The 20,985-nt window shown below is 37.7% G+C and overlaps 1 protein-coding gene across 1 annotated transcript in view; it reads right to left on the bottom strand.

The window, feature by feature from the left end:
- LOC114645724 (von Willebrand factor A domain-containing protein 5A-like) overlaps positions 1–19,857 on the bottom strand; it is a 91,446-nt gene extending 71,589 nt beyond the window's left edge. The window contains exons 1-6 of the mRNA XM_051922125.1: positions 19,818–19,857; positions 18,296–18,498; positions 11,047–11,269; positions 7,332–7,498; positions 6,121–6,235; positions 951–1,126 (exon numbers count right to left, since the gene is read on the bottom strand). Of these exons, the coding sequence (XP_051778085.1) occupies positions 951–1,126; positions 6,121–6,235; positions 7,332–7,498; positions 11,047–11,269; positions 18,296–18,498; positions 19,818–19,854 (921 nt within the window). The 5' untranslated portion in view covers positions 19,855–19,857. The remainder of the gene's footprint in view (positions 1–950; positions 1,127–6,120; positions 6,236–7,331; positions 7,499–11,046; positions 11,270–18,295; positions 18,499–19,817) is intronic.
- Positions 19,858–20,985: the final 1,128 nt, after the last annotated feature.

Raw genomic sequence — 20,985 nt, forward strand, 5'->3', positions numbered from 1 at the left:
TTCTTTATGAGGTTTTACTTTGTTTCCTACTCTGACGGTTCGTAGTCTCTCCCGTTTTGCTCTGGTGGGTGGGGGGGGGGGCTTTGTGTGGCGCCTGCGCACGTGCGTAGTCTCTCCCGTTTCACTCTGGGGGGGGGGGGGGGCTTTGTGTGGCACTTGCGCACTATGTCTTTTGCGTCCACGGGCAGGTCCCTGCGTCCATATCCGGTTTACCATTCTCGTTTAGTAATATGGATGATGCAGTTATTTGCTTATAGCTTATGTCAGTTACTGCTGCCTTCTATCCTACCTCCTCAATGCTAATTAGAATACAGATAACAAAAACAAGTACAAGTAACTTTTCCAAGCGCATCTCCAAATACCCAGCTACTTCTGCTCTTGTGCGGGTGAAAAAAAGCAAAAAAGCATGATTCCTTAGTGACAACCAAAACCCAAGTTCTTAAGAGCAAAATGTATTTTTTAAATTAACTCTCACACCACAGAAAACACCTCAAAATGTGATAAACTGCCAAACAAAAGCTGTAATTACTGCCAAACAGGCTTCTAACAAATTACTGAATATTATTAAATAATACTGTATACTTACTGTATATGGGTAACAGATATCGCTTTTTGATTTTTAATAGATTTTCAGGCCTTTCTGAAAACATGCTATCACTTTGACATTATAGTTTATTGAGTATAGACTGATGGGCAAAATGGCAAATGAATCCATTTAAAATAAAATCTACAACACAATAAAGTGTGCAGAAAGTGAAAGGGTCAGAATACTGAATCCACTGTGTGCTCTAGTTAACACTGCAATTATAACTAAGATGTCCAATTGGAATAAGTTTAACTTTTCTTTAACCTTTCAGTGTAAGGTGGATATAAATAATATTTGAATGCACTGTCAATAAATTGAGTCAAAAGAATGTTACAGGAGAAGCTAATAAACAGTATATACATACGCGTGCACTCTCAATGCGCCTGACGGAGTTGCATTCCCATTTCATTGTTTCTTTCATGCTGCCTGAACAATCCATCAAAAAGATGAACTCGCCATTTTTGGTGAGTGATTCTTCTGTGAAACGAGAGAATTCTGGATACAACCTAACCATCACAAGTGGGACTCCCATTAAGGAACCTATATTAACATATGAGAAAAACAAATTATAACCATTTCCCACTCCACTCTATCATAGTATTACACGCTGTTAAAGGCTTTAATGGATAAAATATTCATGATAAGGCTGGGATACTGCTGTGTACGTTTTCATAGACTATTCACCTCCAGTAATACTAACACCTATACTTTTGTATTTTAAGGTTTTATATTGTAATATATTCCTGAATGTCTTGAAACACACAATTATATAAATACTTATTATGCATTGCTATTATTATCTCCTACTCCTAAAATACTTTGGATTTTCTTTGTGCAGATATAAGCCTGAAAATGCACATCATGTTCATGAACTCCTGTTTAGCAAGGGTTATTAAAAGTATCAAAATATCGATCGGCACTGACTAACATTTTTAAAATTGTTTCAGTTATCATTGTTCATGGTATCACTTTTACAGCCTGCATTGCGAATGCACTCCTGGTTTGCTCTGGCATTTGACAGCTCAGCCTCGTAAGCTACCAAGTGACATGGCTAGAGTTGCAGTCCGCTTTGTAAAAGAATTTTATTCACAATAATAATACATTTTATTTATATAGCACATTTTCCATACTCAAGGTGCTCATTTAAACAGCAGGATATATGTAACAATAGGAGCAGATTGGGTATAAATATTTCTGCATTGAACAAAAAAACAGATAAATACAGGAAATACAAAACATTAAATAGAATTAAAGAAAATAAACCAAAGTAAAATATTAAATTCAGTACTAAAAGAAAAGCCTGGACAAATAATATCATTTGTGATATAACACACACACACACATTATCCTTAGCACCTGGACAGAGAGGTAAACTGAAAGAAGGGTCAGAATGTTAATGTTGAGTTAAAAACCTTCCTGAACAGATGAGTTTTAAGTTGTTTTTTTAAAGGAATGAAGGGAGTCAGCTGATCTAATTAATTAATTTAGGGAGGTCATTCCAAAATCTGGGCGCTATACAGCTGAAGGCCTTGTCACCCACGGAAAGCAACAAGATTGCCAGAATCATAGGACCTTAGTGGGCAAACAGGAGCAGAGTGATGGAGAAGATCACTGATGCAGTCCTGTGTGAGGCCATTTAAAGCTTTGTAGGTTAATAATAGAATTTTATATTTCAGTTCTGTAAGACAAAGGAAACTATTGCATTTGAAGTGCTCACATATTAGTGTATTGGTGTATTACAGTACAAACTGAATTGTGGGATGGTGACTAAAGTGAAAGCTGATTGGATGTGGCCGGCTGTGGCAGCAGCTTCATTGATGGGGTCTGCATGGATGCAGCAGCATGGTGTGTTTTTCTTTGAACTGCATTATGAAAAGTGCCGTTCAGCACAGCAAGGATTGTGAACTGAGGATTTTGTTTACTTTGATGATAGCCCTGTTTTTGCTAGAGTTTCCTCATAATGTTGGACAAACCAGCTCAAAATTCAAAATTGGCCTATACAAGATTACGACTGCAGGTGGGTGGAAAATGCAGCTTTTGGGATGGATGGCAATGCGAATTAAGGTTAATGCCAAAGCTATTGACTACTACTGTAGTTAATTATTCCTGTGCTTGAATGACTAAAATTTCAATTATTTGTTTTCATCAATATAGAAATTTTAATGCATACAGAAATTCAGTTTATTTAAATACATTTTTAATGTGTTACATTATATCCTATACTGGGTGTCAAAAATGGTATGGAATTTCAATAATTCTCTTGGCATCATATAGAAATTTGTTATCCTGACAACCTTATCTATACCTGTTTAAAATTTAAGTCTAAACAGTATAATAACTGGAAAAAAGAGACTGTTGCCAAGCCTTCACACCTTTACTTTTTCTGGTAACAGGTCAAATGCTCCATTTCTAGATTTTGCTACAACTTCTGGTGGTTTTATGAGGTACTACAGTCACAATAGTACATATTTCTGAAACCAGGTAGTTTCGTGCAGTCGACTGATGCACATACACAGTAAGCCTTGTGCATTTTGAATGGCTGCATCTGTATATGAGCTGCAGAAGAAGGTTTTTTGAAATGCAAACATCCAGAGAGAAATTAGAAAATAAAATTACGCCTACAGTCCTAGAAATGTGTTTTGCCAGTATGAGAGAGCGTAATGATCCAGGTTGGCTCCATGGTCCATGGCAGCTTAAACCCAGAACTACTGATAAAGAAACTGAGGATGAGCAGGACAAATGAGGACACACACACAATACGCAAGAGGGGGTGCGAAGTGCTCCAGTATTTTTTATTGAAAACAGTAAAGTAGTTCAGTGCTGTTCATAATAAATAAATACATAATCCATAAAAACGGTGACTTTTGTGGAAGTTAATAGCAATCCATATAGAAACAATATTTTCAATAAAAAAACAGGTTAAAACTCAGGCAAGATTTCCGTTATAAAAACATGAGCCCCATTTTCTACAATCTTTCTAAAATTTGGCATCTCCTCTGCTTATCTCTTCGAGACCTTGCAGCAAGAGAAGATGTCCGCCAACAAGTGCGGTCAACCATTTATTTTAGGTTTTAGTTCCCACTGCCAGTCCCCCTGTGTCTGCAGGACATCACTCAGAACAATAGTCCTTTGCCATTTAATGGGGCTTCTCCTACTCTCAAATGTAGTTCTAAGGAGCGCATCTTCTCCAGCCCCCTTCTCGAGTGTAGGCCTAGCGATTACTTCCACTGGGGCATACTCGCAACCACCAGCCTCCTCCTAGGTGTATCAAAATTTAACAAACGACCATAAGATAAAAGGTGAACCAGGAAACAGGTAGAGGCACACCTTTGTCAAGCCAAACATCTGAACCCTAAATTGCCCTAAAACATTTGTTTGCGCAAAACTTATTTACCAGGTACACTGTCAAAATAATAACACACTAAACTTTTTTATATCACTCCACAAATTTGGGCGATGAGGAAGTGCTTTGTGCGACCTGTGTTTCCTCAACATAAAAGCAGCCACTAATAATAAATACAGATACAGATAAACACAGATAAATAACAGATACAGAGCAATGAAAACCAGGACAAACCGCCTTAAAAACAGCTCTTATCCAAAAGCAATCATGGCCCTGAACTCAGAAAAAACTGCTCCATATCATTATCCCAATGTGCAATATACTGTAGACCTTAAGTCCATCCATCCATCCATTATCCAACCTGCTATATCCTAATTACAGGGTCACGGGGGTCTGCTGGAGACAATCCCAGCCAACACAGGGCACAAGGCAGGAAACAAGCCCTGGGCAGGGTGAGACTTTAAGTCAACAGGTGCAATTTGTACATTTAACCAGTGTAATTTGTATATATAACAAGTGCAATTTGTACATTTTGTAAAGTGCTTTAATTGCTATTCAGTTTATTATTTTCTCTCTTCTTGTCTTTTTAACTCTTATGCCTCACACTGAGTTGACTGCACCTTCAATTTCGTTGTTCCTTTGTAAAAGTGACAATGACAATAAAGATCTATCTATCTATCTATCTATCTATCTATCTATCTATCTATCTATCTATCTATCTATCTATCTATCTATCTATCTATCTATCTATCTATCTATCTATCTATCTATCTATCTATCTATCTATCTATCTATCTATCTATCTATCTATCTATCTATCTATCTATCTAAACTGTCACTGGCACAAGACGCAAAAGTAATTTCACTATCACAAATTTTTACAGGGAAACTCATTAAGAAAATGAAATTCTGCATAACTCAACCCATCCTCTTTAATAAAATCCCTGTGTGCGTCCAGGTGTCCGTGTGTGTGTGTCTTCTGGTGAAGTGCGCATGCGCGGGGCACGGTGTGACGCTTCAAAGCAGTTGCTTCAAAGGCCGCCTGACACGTCACACAACACAGAGAGGGCGGGACCTATAAAATATCGCGCGGCCAATCCAATCGGATTTCGGTAAATGAGGTAAGACCTAAAACAGAAAACACGAAAAATCCAATCGGGTACTGAGACGCGGAGACCAGCTTCCCCATTGTTGTGCAAGTGTTCACTCTGAGGATGTCAGATTTGCGATTAAGAAGCTTGGCCTGGTAAAGTGTAAAGTAAAAGTGGATTTATTTTCGCGTACATTACATCAGTTGCTGGGGAGAATCTGCTGATTGCCCACTGTTGTGACAGAAAATTAAACGCATATTACGGACAGCAAAGCCAGTATTACTGTCAGAGAAAATTACAGGCATTTTACAGGAAAAATTTAATGAGGTAAAAGGTCTCTTGCCATTTAATATAGACTGTTCCTACTAAAGTTTATGAACTACTGTTCTAGCGCCCGTTATTGTAACGGGCTTAATGTCTAGTATTGAACATAAAAAAGCTGACAACGTGCTACCAGAAAACAAGAAATAATTCAAATTGAAACCATTATCATAAGATATGAATTCAGTGGAAAGATGAGTGTACAGTATATGGAATTGTAATGCTAATGCACAAAACATGGTAAATATTAATTAGACAATAAATAAGGACAGCTGCAATATTTTGTTGTAGCTACACATTGTGTCTTCATGAGTGAACATCTGAGTACTGTCTTTATGGAAGTCATCAACCCATCCATCTTTTCACTGAAGCAAGTCACCACAAGCACAGCTGAAGAGCCAAGAAGAATCAATGACAGGCAAGAATCTGGCCTTCTCTCTGTTTTAACAGAAATTCTTATTTGATGATGTGGATTTGGTTCCTTTGCAGCCATTTGTTTCAATAAATTTAAAGAAATTTTAAAAATCAAGCTTGTTTTTCTCCCTCATATGTTTGGTTATTCTTATGTCCCCTGTTGAATGGTTTGAGGTGTGTAGGAGTATTTTGCGCCAGCAAAAATAAGATTAAAAAAAAAAACAACAACATAGTTTCACTAAAAAGGTGTCTCCTGCCAAATTGAAGCACAGATTGGATGAACCTTTGTAATAAATGTATTTTAAATTTCTTGAAAATGTATTATGTTAAAATGATGCTCTTTAGACAGTGAAGTACACTTTTACCTTCAGCTGCTGTTGAGAGACCAGCTTCCACCACAACAGTCGGCTGATGTGCTTGGCTATAATATATCAAAAGCTCAACATCACGATCAAATTGGAATCCTGGGGACAATGACACCTACAAAAATCAAGAAGAAACAAAATATTATTTCATCTTCTCAGTCTTTTGCCCAATATCATTATATAGTTAAATACACAAGTACGATGTTTTAATTTTTACTCCTGTTCTGTTATTTACAAGACATGGGAGATGGGTCACATAGCCCAGGAATTGATGGTATTAACATGATGACAGCCCTGGACTAAGTTATCTCTCAATTGGATAATCCACCTCAATAAAAGGACAAGTGTCTGTGTGTTTATTTGTATCTGTGTGTCCTTCCAGTTGCCATGTCTGTCATATACCATTTGGCATGCGTGTCATAAAAGCAGTGCTAATGTTTGTAATGCACCATCTGCTGGAATGAAAAATGCAATGCATTTTATTACTAAATGCATTACAAATTGTATTTCAATAGCTGGTACACTGCAAACATTAATGGTGAATATGCCTCACAGGTGGTAACTGCTGGATGGACAGAAATCGGCTTCCATTTCTGGCACAGATAGTCAACAAAAAAACAGTTAGCTTTATTATGAGTAGGCCTAGCACAAGGTTTTGTTTCATTCGTGAACTATTTTTAACTGTGAGTTTTGCATTGCCCCTGTGCTTTGCCCTCCTGGTTAACTTGATCCTCTTTTCTGACATTGCCGGTGTTTCTTATCCCCCGGATTTCTAGTTCTCTCACAATAATTCAAGGAGACATTGTCTCACAAGAATTATAAAAATGTGCATTATTTTTCTTTGCTTTTATGAAATAAAAAAAATTAGTTACTAATTCAGTAGTATTGTGCATTTGTCTGACACCTTCATCGAAAGTGATACACACGTTTATTTTACATCACAAACTGGAAATTTAATTTGGCAAAAAAAACCTACAAAAAAAGAATATTATATCCAAGAATATTCATATTCAACAAATAATTAACTTACAATAATTGAACTGGAAATTTTAGTAAAACTAAGGGCATGTAACAATAGAGATAAACAGTTGATAACAATAGACTGATAAAAATACGACAAGCAGTTGTATAACAATGTTTATGATCGGCTGTAATTTTATTTTTAACATGTGACCGTCATTTAAATCTGACATGGAAACCAACAAAGGCACCTTAGCTTCTGTCTTGTCATCACTCAGATATTCCAGGGGGCTCAGTGAGGAGTTGGATTTCACAGATGCAATCCCATTGAGTGAGGACAAATGGCAGTTGAGAGACAGGGAGTAGGGAACTGAGTCACAGGGAACAAAGGGCACTTCACTTGTTAGAGAAGTAGAACCTGAAAGACAGAGGTTATAAACATCTCTTTAGAACAGCGATGTACCTCAACTTGGATTCAAGCTTAGAAAAGTAAACTCACAGCTTTAAATTCATGATCACACATGAACTTTCACATAGGCAGGGAATCCACCACCCTGACACCACAAGACAAAAACCCCTGCACCTGCTGAATAATTGTGTCATGTCATTTTCTAACCAGCTTAGTCCTGAACACTGGGGGGTGTTGAAGCCTACCCCAGCTTGCATAGGGTTCAAGGCAGGAACAAACCCTGTACAGGGTGCCAGTCCACGACAAGGCAAACACTCACATTCACACTCAAACACACACACACACACACACACGCACACACACACACACACACACACTAGAGTCAATTTAGTATCGCCAATTTACCTAACCTGCATGTCGTTGGACTGTGGGAGGAAACTGAAGCACCCAGAGGAAATTCAAGCAGACACAGGGAGACAACGCACCATGTAGGGAGGACCTGGGAACACAAACCCAGGTCTTCTTACTGTGAGACTCAGAATAATTAGTCATATATATATATAACACTTTGGTTAGCGTTGTCAAATTAGTCAAAAATTATGATAAAAATTGTAATATTAAAAAAATATATATATTAGAACACAGGGACTGTATGCTACATACATGTTTGTAGTATAAATATTATTATTAATAAATATTTCTACTTTTTTATTCATAGTGTATCTGTAATGCTTGACTTTCGTATAATTGTTGCTTCTCAGGTGACACTTGAAAATATCACCCCTCACAAAAGTGGGATTCTTCCATGCACAAAGTGATGTAATCATGGAGAAATAGGTCACACACCACACTACTCCATTTTAATCTAATGCACACTAGAAACCCAGACAACATAATCGCAGGTGAACACTGAAACATGTTAAATGCATTCAATAGTCTTTTTTTTCCTTGTTCCCAGCTATGCTTTCTTTTGCTACTTGAGGCTAGAAGACGTGATGTTTCTATTCACTCTGAGTAGTGATGAGCACTCTTTTGTATGTTATGGCCTTGATGTTTGCAATTATATTATTTTGTGGATTAATGCATTTAAATTAATTGTTTAAAGATGATGATGATGATGATGATTAATACTATTTTGAATTAAAAGATTTAAACAACACATAAAATCTGTATCCAATCTGTACTAACAATAAACAAATAAACTAAAATAACATATAATAAATAACAATACATAGAAAGAAATTAAAGATTAAATAAGAATTTTAATATGACCTTTACAGGTGAGCAAATTAACAAACTCATTCTACACACTTAATAAATATGTGCACACTGACACTCTTGGCTGTTTTATGGGAAATGTTAACTTGCAACTTCAAACTATCTTGTAGTAAAAGTATTTGGCTACCCAGCTTAGAAATCAGATCTGAAATTGCCCATAAGCACTGTGATTATAAAGTCCCTCTCAGTGTCCATGGCTATTAAAGTGAACTGCTACAGGAACATCAATGTTGCCATGCTTGATGTGGAACCTGTGCAAGTTCATTCTTTGGCAGAGTGTTTGTCCAGTTTCTCCCACAGAGTGCAATTTCAGGATATTTCATACAGAGACTTAGGTAGACCACATTAGATGATCAGCAGGAGAATGATCCCTTTATGTGATGTTCCAGTCAGCAGTGTGGTATAACTACACAATCAGTTTCATAAATTTGAGCAAATGTTTTACATATTTTCTGTAGGCAGGGAGTTGTCCCATTTTCTGTTGGTTCACTTAGGGAGCTTCGTACTATTAGTTTCTGCAGGTTTGGTGGTTGTCTGTATGCCAGGAGGGGAGATTCTGGAAATCCATTTTTCAGCATATCATCATTATTTAGTATTGGCTGAACTTCTTTTATAATTTTTCGAAGTGCTTCAAGATGTGGGTTTATAGATGTCAACAAGGGGAATGCAGTTCTTGTTGTCTTTGTTTTTATATTCCAGAAGGTTGTCTCCGGGTATGGCAGTAGCTTTTCTTATTTGAGTGTCTGTTGTTTTGGTGTATATGCTTGTCTGATGAAATCTTGTCTAAGCTCCTGCAGTTGTTTATCCCAGTCTGTCAGGTCTGAGCAAATACAGTTGTAGCGTATTGCTTGGCTGAAAATAATGGAGTGCCTTATATGCTTGGGGTGGAAGCTATCACTTCTCAGGTAGGTCTGTCTGTCCGTCAAGCTTCCTTGACACCACCGTTCAACTGAAAGATAACACCCTTGTAACTTCTGTTTTTCACAAACTGATGGAAATGATTTGTGAGCACATAATATAGTTCTGAAAGAATATTTGACAAGTCTCTTTAATTTTTCAAAGAACTGTTCAACATGGTGAGCACAGCTTTTAATTTTGTGTGTGGTGATATAGGACACTCCTCTTTACCTTTGACTAAATCTGTACAGTATATTAGTTTGAGAGATGTGTCTTCAGGTGTATAATTAAGTTCTTGGTATTGAAATTTTACATCTTGGTCCCTTCATTCACGACATTAGTTGAGCAAGTGTTACAAAATGGGTTATTAAATGTCACTTTCACTTCCTCTGAAAAAGCTCCAAACCACAGAAATGTTTGTGCTGTAATCCAGCATTCCCTTAAATTACGATATCACCCAGAACACAATGAATTCATCATTATATGTATATCAAATTGAATTATTGGTCTTACGCTACTAAAATTATTTCAAGAAATTACTTTCAGATCCATATACTGTATGATTCTGATATCATCTAACATCCCTAATTTATCCAATTGTACATTTTTTTGTAACTTGAGCAATGCAGTTGTCTGAAAAATCATTGTAACTGAACAAACACATTACTTGCTCACTGCAGGTCACTACCCTATTTTAATTTAGACAAAACAAAAACAACTGAACTAAATCCCTGTGGACCTTACATGTAGTTTTTTATACTCCTACCACCTTGCACAAGACTGCATAAATGACTGTTGTCAGCTTGACTAAATACCATTTTCCTATATTGTGTATGAATAAAAAAATTGTACTAAATTCCATGGATAGTTAAGTTGAGAATCTCTAAAGCACAATGGGAGAAAGATGCTATTAAAGAATTCATTCAAATTTTAAGATTTCGTTTTATTTAATATTTGGTAGAGTTAAGGGTTGTGGGTGAGATTGAGAGGCTATTGTTGCGTATAGTCACACACACAGACACATATTTAATACACAAAATATAACCAATTTTTCAGCTGATATTTTAACCAACCAAAAAAAATATGAAACTTCAAAAGATTTGATCAGAATTGATTCCTAGTAGTCCATATTCCTTTTACTAAACTTACTAATAAAAGATTAAAACAAAATCCCTGGGGCAGGATTGAACCCACAATGTTGGATCCATAAGGCAGCAAAATTAACCACTAGCTGGTATTCTTTCCTAAAGGTGTATAATAAATAGTGTCAAAACAAAATTCTGAAGAGCTGTTTGAATGTATTTTTCTGTAGTGTACAAACAGTGATAGACAAATGACTCTTAAGTGAATAGTAGTACTGAGCTGATAAATATTTTTCTCACCTTGTGGGGTGTATCGTGGACAGAGCACAGTAGGCAGGAAGAATCGAAGAGCGTCATCAGCCTGGACAGGCAGCTCTGTCACATAGGAGAGCGAAACTGAAGCTGTCTGACCTGCAGGTAGGCTGCCAACACTGAGACGGAACACATCTGGGCTCTCGTCACTCTCTTCTAGGAGGAAGGCTTCCTGTCCACTGCTTATGGCATCATCATAGTCATATCTTGCCTATAATCATAACAAATTACAACACACTTTAAATATATTAAATGGTTTGCATGAACAAAGAATTGCCTGTAAAACTGTTTTAAATCTAAGACAGCAGAAATGTAAACACATGTCAAAGTGTATAACAGATTTGGAATAATTATGTAATTCTATCAGTAAGTGTGATTATATTAGATTAGATAAACTTTATTAATCCCAAGGGGAAATTTAAATGCATGCAGAAACAGAAACATAAAAAATAAAGATACAGAATCACAGAACTACTTCTTCTTTCTTTTTTTTATAAATTTTATTAATTTTATTGTAATCATTCCATACATATAGATTAATTCATAACAAAAAAGAATTAAAGACAAATCAAACCCCACCCTTGAGAAGGAGAGCTTAGCCAAAGGAGAATTGCTTAGGGTTTTTTAATAGGGCAAAAATAAACAAAAGGAAAGAAAAAATATATATAGGTAAATAATAAAAAAAAAAAATAAAAAAAAAAAAAAAAAATTAAATTATGGAGAAGGGGAATAAAGCGGTAATAATTATTTCTCTTATTCTAAAATATTATTGATTAGATCCTGCCAGGTTTTGAAAAAATTCTGTACAGATCCTCTAACTGAGAATTTGATTTTTTCCAATTTCAAATAATATAAAACATCGGTTTTCCACTGACTTATCAGAGGAGAGTTAGGATTCTTCCAATTTAACAAAATAAGTCTGCGTGCCAAAAGTGTAGTGAATGCAATCACCGTTTGCTTGTCCTTCTCCACTTCAAGTCCGTCTGGAAGAACACCGAACACAGCTGTTAGTGGGTTAGGAGGGATTGTGACCCCAAGGCTGTCTGAAAGGCACTTAAAAATTTTGGTCCAAAATGATGTTAGTTTGGTGCAGGCCCAAAACATGTGACCCAGTGAGGCTGGAGCTTGGTTGCAGTGTTCGCAGGTTGGATCTTGCCCTGGAAACATTTTGGACAGTTTTAAGAGAGACAGATGAGCTCGATATATAATTTTTAGTTGAATAATTCTATGCTTTGCACATATGGAGCTCGAGTGAATTTTCTGCATTGCTACCTTCCACTCCTTTTCTGATATATTGATTTAAGAGATTCTTTTTCCCAATGTCCTCTTGGGTCTTTGAAAGGTAGGGACTCTAATAGGATTTTATATAATGTGGAAATGGTGTTTAATTCCTCGAAATTAAGCAGTATTTTTTCCAGCATGGTGGAGGGTACGAGGTGAGGAAAATCGGGCAGTTTCTGCTTAACAAAGTTTCTAATTTGAAGATAGTGAAAGAAATGTGTAGCTGGGAGGTTGAATTTGAAACGTAATTGTTCAAAAGATGCAAATATGTTGTCTATATAAAGATCTATGAGCATTTTAATCCCAAATCTTTTCCAGTTATTAAAAACTGGATATGTTTGCGAGGGTTGAAAGAGGTGGTTCTCTTGAAGAGGAGCCAGGGATAAAAGATTTTTCATCTTAAAATGCTTTCTAAGTTGGTTCTATATTCTATGTGAGTAAAGTACAATTGGGTTATTAGTATATTTGCGATAACTTGCATTTATTGGAGCGCAGAGCAGGGAGTATAAAGAAGTACTACAGGATTTTACGTCTATTGCGATCCAAGCCTGTGTATGTTCCTTTTTTTGTGTCCAGGTTTTAATGGCTTGTATGTTTGCTGCCCAGTAATAGAACTGAAAATTAGGTAAAGCCATGCCACCTGCTGCCTGAGGTCATTGTAGGGTCGCTCTTCGGATACGCGGGTGTTTTCTGCTGCTCCCGTTCGGGGTTGCCACAGCGGATTATCTTTTTCCATATCTCTGTGTCTTGTTCTGTTACACCCATCACTCGCATGACCTCTCTTACCACATCCATAAAACTTTGCTTAGGCCTTCCTCTTTTCCTCTTGCCTGGCAGCTCCATCCTTAGCACCCTTTTCCCTGTATCTCTCTCCTCTGTACATGTCCAAACCAACGCAATCTCGCCCCTCTATCTTTGTTTTCCAACTGTCCAACCTGAGCTGACCCTCTAATGTACTCATTTCTAATCCTGTCCAACCTCGTCACACCCAGTGCAAATTTTAAATAATACAATTAATTGATAGATAAATAAATTAACAAATAATAAATATATATTGTGCAGAAATGGTAAAATGAGTACAAGTGAACTCAAAGAGTATCAGTACTTAATCTATGACATTGGGAGGAAGTACTGAATTGCCTGATAGAAGCAGTCAGAAAAGGTCCCCAGAAGCACTCAGCACACCCTGGAGGAATGAGCCTGTGGCTAAAAGTGATCTAAGAGAGCACCTCCAGGAGGGAATTGAGAGGATTTTTCAAGATGCCATCCAATTTTGCACCCTTTTCTTTTGCACAACAGCTTCCAGGGTATCTGGGGCTATCACTGTGATGGAGCTGACATTGCCTGAACTCAAGGTGCTTTCCCTGGTGACCACAGCACTGAACGACACACTGGCTACAACACATTCATAAAAACTTTTCCTGAAGCTTCCTGAACACACCAAAGGCCCAAGTCTCCTCAGGAAGTACACTCTGCTCTGGACGTTCTTTTGCAGCGCTACTGTGTTGTCAAACCAGTCCACTTTGCTATTTATATGAAACCACAGGTACTTGTAGCTTCACTTCCAAATCCCCCCCTAAAAGGTGACTGATCTCAGAGGATTTTGGTACGCCAGAAGTCCACTACACTGATGTTGTACTGCAGATGGTTCTCCCTGCACTTGGGATATTCTGATCGATCAGCTTCCGATTTAAATTGCCAGATTTACACTAAAAAAGACTCTATCAGTGATCAGTAAATTGGCCGATCACAAAAAATGGTCTTCTCAGCCCATGCATTTCTAGGCTTTATGGTAATTTAGTTGCAGTGCTCCTTTGCACGAGGTATTACAAAGAATTATGACTGTCAAAACTCATACATTGAAAAATAACCAAACACTTGTATAAATATAATAAATTTATACTTTAACAGTAAAAAGCTGCAGTGCAATTAATGATTAAAATCAATAAAACCAGGTATATTTACATTTAAGCAGTGTTTAATTGCAATTATTTTATTGTGTGATTGTGCAGTATATATTTTTTTTGTTGTTAGAGAAATTGTGGAAACTTTTAATGAGCCTTGTTTAAGATAGGTACAATATGAGAGCTTGCAATTATGAGAAGCCTTTGATTTTATTTTATGCCTTATGTATGATGGATATTTTTGAACATATTTTATTAGTATGTATTTTAAGGAAATTTTATTTATTTTAGTATTTTTACGGCCACTGAGCAATAAGCCTACAGAATTTCATTTTGTTAATAAAAAATGAACAGCTAACACCTGTGTTCTATAGTTTAATTATAAGGATACGCTTTAATATAGGACATAATGCTTCTAAGCATCTGGTTATGCAGGAGCTTAGTGCAAAAAGTTTTTAAAGGAATAAAGTGGGAAAACAAATTGGAATTGGCCAATCAAGTAACATGAAATCAGTAATGATCAGAGCATCCCTATCCTGCATCACAACACAAAGTCCTTCACAAGCCACTGTACCCCGACTGGTCTCCATTATTAATGCAGCATATGATAATGAATTCATCTGTGAATTTCTGCAGATGGCAAGCACTGGTATTATAGTGTACATCTGTTTGGTTGAGGTTCTGTATTGTACTGTGAATACAAAATGTACAAATAAATATAATGTGCAATGAGACAATAAATCAATAATAATTAAATGATATGCAAGAATAAATAATTCCTGAAATGCATATATTTTGTTGCTTATTTCTTTCAGAATTTATCAATTTCAATGAGAACACATGCAACATAAAATAAGCCTAGGAATATTAAATTGTCATTTTTAACTACCAAAGTTGAGAGGATGGGCTTTAACAACTACTGTTTTTTAATTGGTGGATGATCTTCAGTACATTGATCAGGTCTAATTCTTAGTGAGTTGGCTGAAATCACAAAAGTGTTCTTCACTTAGGTCTAACGCCAATTCAGTACACAGCTACTTATTTTTTCTTGAAATGTAGACACTGTCACATCGATGTGCTTAGAGGTTAAAAATAAACTTCAAGAAATATCACAGCTACATATACGAGGGACGTTCAAAAAGTTTATTCATTAAGAATTTCAAAAACAAATTACATCACTTTTCTACATAGTCACCTTCGTTTGTGATGCAATTTTCCCAGCTTCGTACCAACTCAACTTTTTAATGCCCAATTATTACTCCTCCTGTCTTCACCTTTTCCAATGAAAATATAAAAGTGCGGAAATTTTTTGAACATTCCTTGTGTGTGATGTTTAAAACAATTATTTCAACAATCAGTTATGAGGATAAAAAGACATGATATCCATCCATCCATCCATTTTCCAACCCGCTGAATCCGAACACAGGGTCACGGGGGTCTGCTGGAGCCAATCCCAGCCAACACAGGGCACAAGGCAGGAAACAATCCTGGGCAGGGTGCCAACCCACCGCAGGACAAGACATGATATAAAAAGACTATTTATAAAGCTATCTAGATAGTGTGGTATCCTGTGCCCGCAGTCCATGGACACATCCTTCAGTTCCAGGACATTCAGTTATGACCAAGATGGTCCAGGGTGAGTGAGGAGACAAGTAAAGAAGAACAGTGGAGATTAATTTTTCAATATAGATTTAACGTGTTTAAAAAGTGCAAGCAAACAATGCATTTCAATAAATAAATCTTCTTTAAAATCTGTGACATAAAAACAAATCAGTTTTCTTGAGTGCAAATAAATAAATACATCCAATACATATGTTTAAGCATCATCAAAGTAGAGAAGTAAACCTTTTTCATTATCTCTCTTTCTCTCTCTCTCATCATCCTCGTCAGGACATCGGGATTCTCAAGAAAGCAGCCCGCCTCATCCCGGTTCACCACACAGATCTGAACTGCCACCTCAGCCAGTAACCCACAGCAGCCCAGAGCTGCCACCTCAGTCGGTAATCCACAGCTCCTCAGGGCTCCCTACCCATCACTCAGATGCTGCCACACCTTGATCCTCCCGCATTCCGCACGCTTCTGTGGTCTCTCTCCATTGCATTTGCTCCACTGTTCAGCAGACTTGATCACAGCTATGACCTAGAACCTCCACAAAAGCTCTCAGTCTTGTTCTGTTGAACTTGTCAGCATGGCCGATGCTGCCCATATCACTTTGTCGCTCTCTCGGATACCCCTCTGACAAGTGGTCACTTCTTTATTACCTGTCAATTCTTTTTCTTTCACTAACCATTTTTTCCCCTCTTGCCCCGTTTCATTCATTCTGTCACCCAGCTGGTGCCTGGTATTTATTGTGCTGCCACTACTTAAATGGAAATTATAATATTAAGGAAGTACATACATTCATATGTGCATCTTGCACCACTGCAAGTTACGCTGTCAGGTTATGTTAAAAGCCATTAGAACCACTAATAAATTAATTTATTTAATTCACCCCTGGACTTATCTCCCCCACAGGAGGTACCAGTAAAATTTGCTAATGTTGTGCTTTAGTGGGCATGAATGTTTGGATGTCAATGTTGGGTATAGTGGGCATGAATGTTTGGACGTCAAGTGCCACATTTCCAGCAAACACACTGTGGCAAGCGGCTGGGGGCGGTACTCAGCCGGGACGCCCGGAAGGACCGGAAGAGGGACTACACCTTCTTCGGACCACGAGAGAGCAGCCGTCCTGGATGGTATGGGTCCACGGGAACAGAGCTTGGAAGCTCAACCCTATAGGGGCCCGTGGTCACTGCCGGGGGCACCCGAATGCCTGAGGAGCCCTGGCCCTCGGCACTTCCGCCACAACCGGAAGTGCTGGGGGGAAAGAAGACCAGGGACACCCAGAGTGCTTCCGGGTGCACAGCCTGCACTTCCGCCACACCAGGGAGTGCGGGCCGGCGCTCATTGGGAGGCACCTGGAGCACATCCGGGTGATTATAAAAGAGGCCACCTCCCTCCATTCGATAGCTGGAGTCATGTGGAAGAGGACAAAGCCTGGAGGAGAGGAGAGGGCGGCAAAGAGCGGCATTGTTGAGGGCCTGGACTGAGGGTGATTGGTGCTGCGGCACTGGGTTGTGTGCTTCACTTTGTATATAATAGTTGTGAATAAACGTGTGTGATGCATTTAAACGATGTCTGCCTGTCTGTGTCCGGGCTGCTTCCCACAACATCCATATGCAGACTCCTGAAAGAATCATGAATTCAGAGCATCTTGAATTAAACTAGCCGCTTTGTGCAGCATCTCTGGGCAGCTTTTTCTTGCATGGATGCCAACTTTCTTTTTGCCATGGATTCCAGCAGTCACTCACAGATGCACTCTGGTTATTGTGCTTTGCTTGCCTTGGAAATCCAAAAGTTCATTGCTCAGTTGCTCTAAACTGCAGCCACTAGGGACAGGTCTCTAACAATTACTGAACCAATCATTAAATTCTCATATTTTGATGGGTGAAATTGACAGTATAAATTTCAAGGTTTATTTTATGTCGCATTTGGTGTCACTGAAATAATAATAAAATAATGAAATAACACACAAAGAAATAATAACAAAATACATACATTTTTTGACACATTTATGCTCCTATATAATCATTTTAATATTATTTATTTTTGCATTGCACAATATATTTAATTAGTTGTATATCACATTTATTTATGGATTTATTTAAAATTATCCAAAATACTCCTCAATAAAATGATTTGAAAATAAACAATACCGCTTAAAAATTAAGAGATATGATGGATTAAGAGGTATTTAAAAGTACTGTACCCTTTCAGTTTTATGAATGAAAACAGGCCTGTCCACATCAAGGGTTCAAAACTTAAAAAGGTAAAATCTAGCATGCTACATGTTAAAACCACTCAGTCAGAATTAAAGCACGTTCCAGTTTGGTTCCTGACCATGGTCTAACCAGGTAAAATATAATTAAAAAAAAAAAATTAGAAATTGTTACATGCACAAAGAAAAAATATCTATGACCAACTCAGTGAAGCCCGTTTTGAGGTTAACTTACTTCTTGTTTCTCTTTAATTGTGGCTTCAATTAGATTACAGCCAATCTCGGCATGAAAGTCATAGACTGAAGATCCATCTTCCATAGGGAAGACAAACACAGCCTCCACGGGATTGGACTCGGCGTTTTCATAGGTGAGAGTAGATGAAACATCTGCAATAAATCCATTAACAGAGACTTCCACTGATATGCTCTTCAGGGGCACTGAAAAATGAAGATTGAAAGAACACAGATCAATGCTGAAATCATCAATAAACTTAAAAAGAATTTTAAAGTCAGCAATAACAATTAGCAATTCATGAAAAAACAAAAAAAAAATGTTATTATAAAACTAGTAAGAACCTGGCAAGACCTTCTCACCATACCAATCTATTCAGTATAACGCCTCCAGTCAAGTCTGACCCAACAACGTCAACACCATGGCCAGAGGAGGACAAAGATGAAGTTGGCTGCTTATTCGTATTTTCCATTTCACACTGAATGCTATTGTATTTTGCCAATGCAGCTTATAGATGGCAGTGTACATTTATTCTTGAACATATTTGAAGGTAGTACACTGACTCCTTCTTCTTACTCGCTATAGCCTTAAATTTTCTGTTTTGAACTGTCCAAAAAGTATAGCACTGGGTATGAAAAAAGATGTGTCCTTGTATACAAAAAATAAGTTAGAAAAATATTAAAGGGCAATAACTTAACTTTAGCCCTCTGAACAAGACATGCGTGAAGAGATGGTCAACTAATTATTGATTACATTTATATAAAGTTTTTCTCGGACTAAAAGCATTTTTCATAGAGAGAGGGAAACCACTTCAACCAACACCAATGTGTAGCACCCACTTGGTTGATGCAACGGCAGCCATTTTTGCACCACTACACACACCACACATTAGCTATTAGGAGTGAATTTCTTTGGCGTAAAACATTGGCAAACATCATCTGTCACAAAAACAGAAAGCATTATGTTCCTGGAATCTTCAAAACATGTTTGTTTCCAGCACTGAACATTCTCAGAGTGGTAGTCTGTTCTTTATTAATCTGTGGCACTGCACTGGATGAAAATAAAGAAAGCTGGCCACATACTGGAAGATGACACTTCTGGCATCCACTTCCATGCTTATCTTTCAAGGCATCTTAAATCATTACTGTGGCCCATTCAATATTTACCATTATTATTTTTCTACCACCTGTAAATTGTTTTGTATGCAAATGTAATTAAGTGCCCAATCAGTGACACAATCAGGTGGCACCCCGTTTAAGGTATTTATAAACGTACCACAACAATTAAAAGCACTCGCTTAAACTCATCCTGCAGAGGAATTTCACTTTCCATTTTTGTAACGTGTGGTAGAAACCAAACCAGTAAACTTAAAAATAGCTTAAATTTTATCATTTAGTTATGGCATATTATTTGCAATTGTGAAAAAGTAGAGACTACAAAAAAAAAAAAAAATTATATATATATAATACACACACACACACACACACACACACACACACACACACACACACACATATATTCTTACCTGGCTCCTTTTTTAAAGTTAGAAGACCACAGTTCATTGTACCTACTGTAAAGATAAACAAAAATATCATTATTTTTAAAGTGGATGACTTCTGAACACTGATATTAGTACTTAAAAATACCATGCTCTCCGAACAATAAGACAAACATGGAATCTCTTATATATATATTTCTCTTCTGGTTTGTCCTGCTTCCTCTTCAAAACTGGTCCCGCCCACACACAGCCGACACGGCATTTCTTGATTCCTATTCCTGCTCTTCAAAACCCTTCTCCACGCCGCCTGAGGCCTCCCATACACCCCCACACTGCTTTTCTCGATTCCTATTCCTCCTTCGGACTACCGCATCCCCCGCTCCTATCTCATGACCCCATTGGTGTCACATCACCACCCTATATCTAGCCTGACCGCGTGACCTTTCACTTCAGCCATATGTGCGCCTGGGAGTCTTTTCCATAGTCTGCTACAGGAAGGTAGTCTGTCGGCCATTGGCATTGGTTTCGCTCCTTGCTATTCGTTTCGCTCCTTCCTATTTTCGTTATACTGTGATGGCTGTTTCCTAATCCTTTGTTATAAAATGGATGACAGCATCCCTAATTTCCGTCAAATATTGCCTGTCATCTTTCGCGGTTCTCGAGCCCTCACCGCTGCCTCTTCCATCAACAAACACAGGCTGTGGAATGAAATGAAAGTCCTAAAACTCACAAAAAATATGAGAGCTCTCGAAAGTGAAACTCAAGTTGTTCAATGGCTTCTTCAAGTTCGGGAAGGTAAAACTGAGGACATGGTAGAACTACCTTCTCAATGTTTACCACAACAACAAGACCCAGTTGCTCAACTTTATGGTGAAATTAATTTCTCGACTGTGACTCCCCAAGAACTTGCTACAAGACCAGTACTGAACGTCACAAACGACGATTCTCTACATATTAACAACAAAGTTCTTGATCTTATACAGGATGAAAAAGTGACCTTCAAGAGTGTAGATACAGTAGTCAGTGACGATCCTAATGATCAACTAATGTACCCACAGGAGTTTTTACACACCCTCACACCAACTGGCATGTCTCCCCATATCCTTCATCTGAAGCTGGGAGCTGTAGTTATGCTCCTCCGAAATATTATGCCATCAAAAGGTCTTTGCAACGGAGCAAGACTCTTTGTTACCCA

The sequence above is a fragment of the Erpetoichthys calabaricus genome, chromosome 2 (genome assembly GCF_900747795.2).
Source record: "Erpetoichthys calabaricus chromosome 2, fErpCal1.3, whole genome shotgun sequence".
Classification (NCBI taxonomy): Eukaryota; Metazoa; Chordata; class Cladistia; order Polypteriformes; family Polypteridae; genus Erpetoichthys; species Erpetoichthys calabaricus.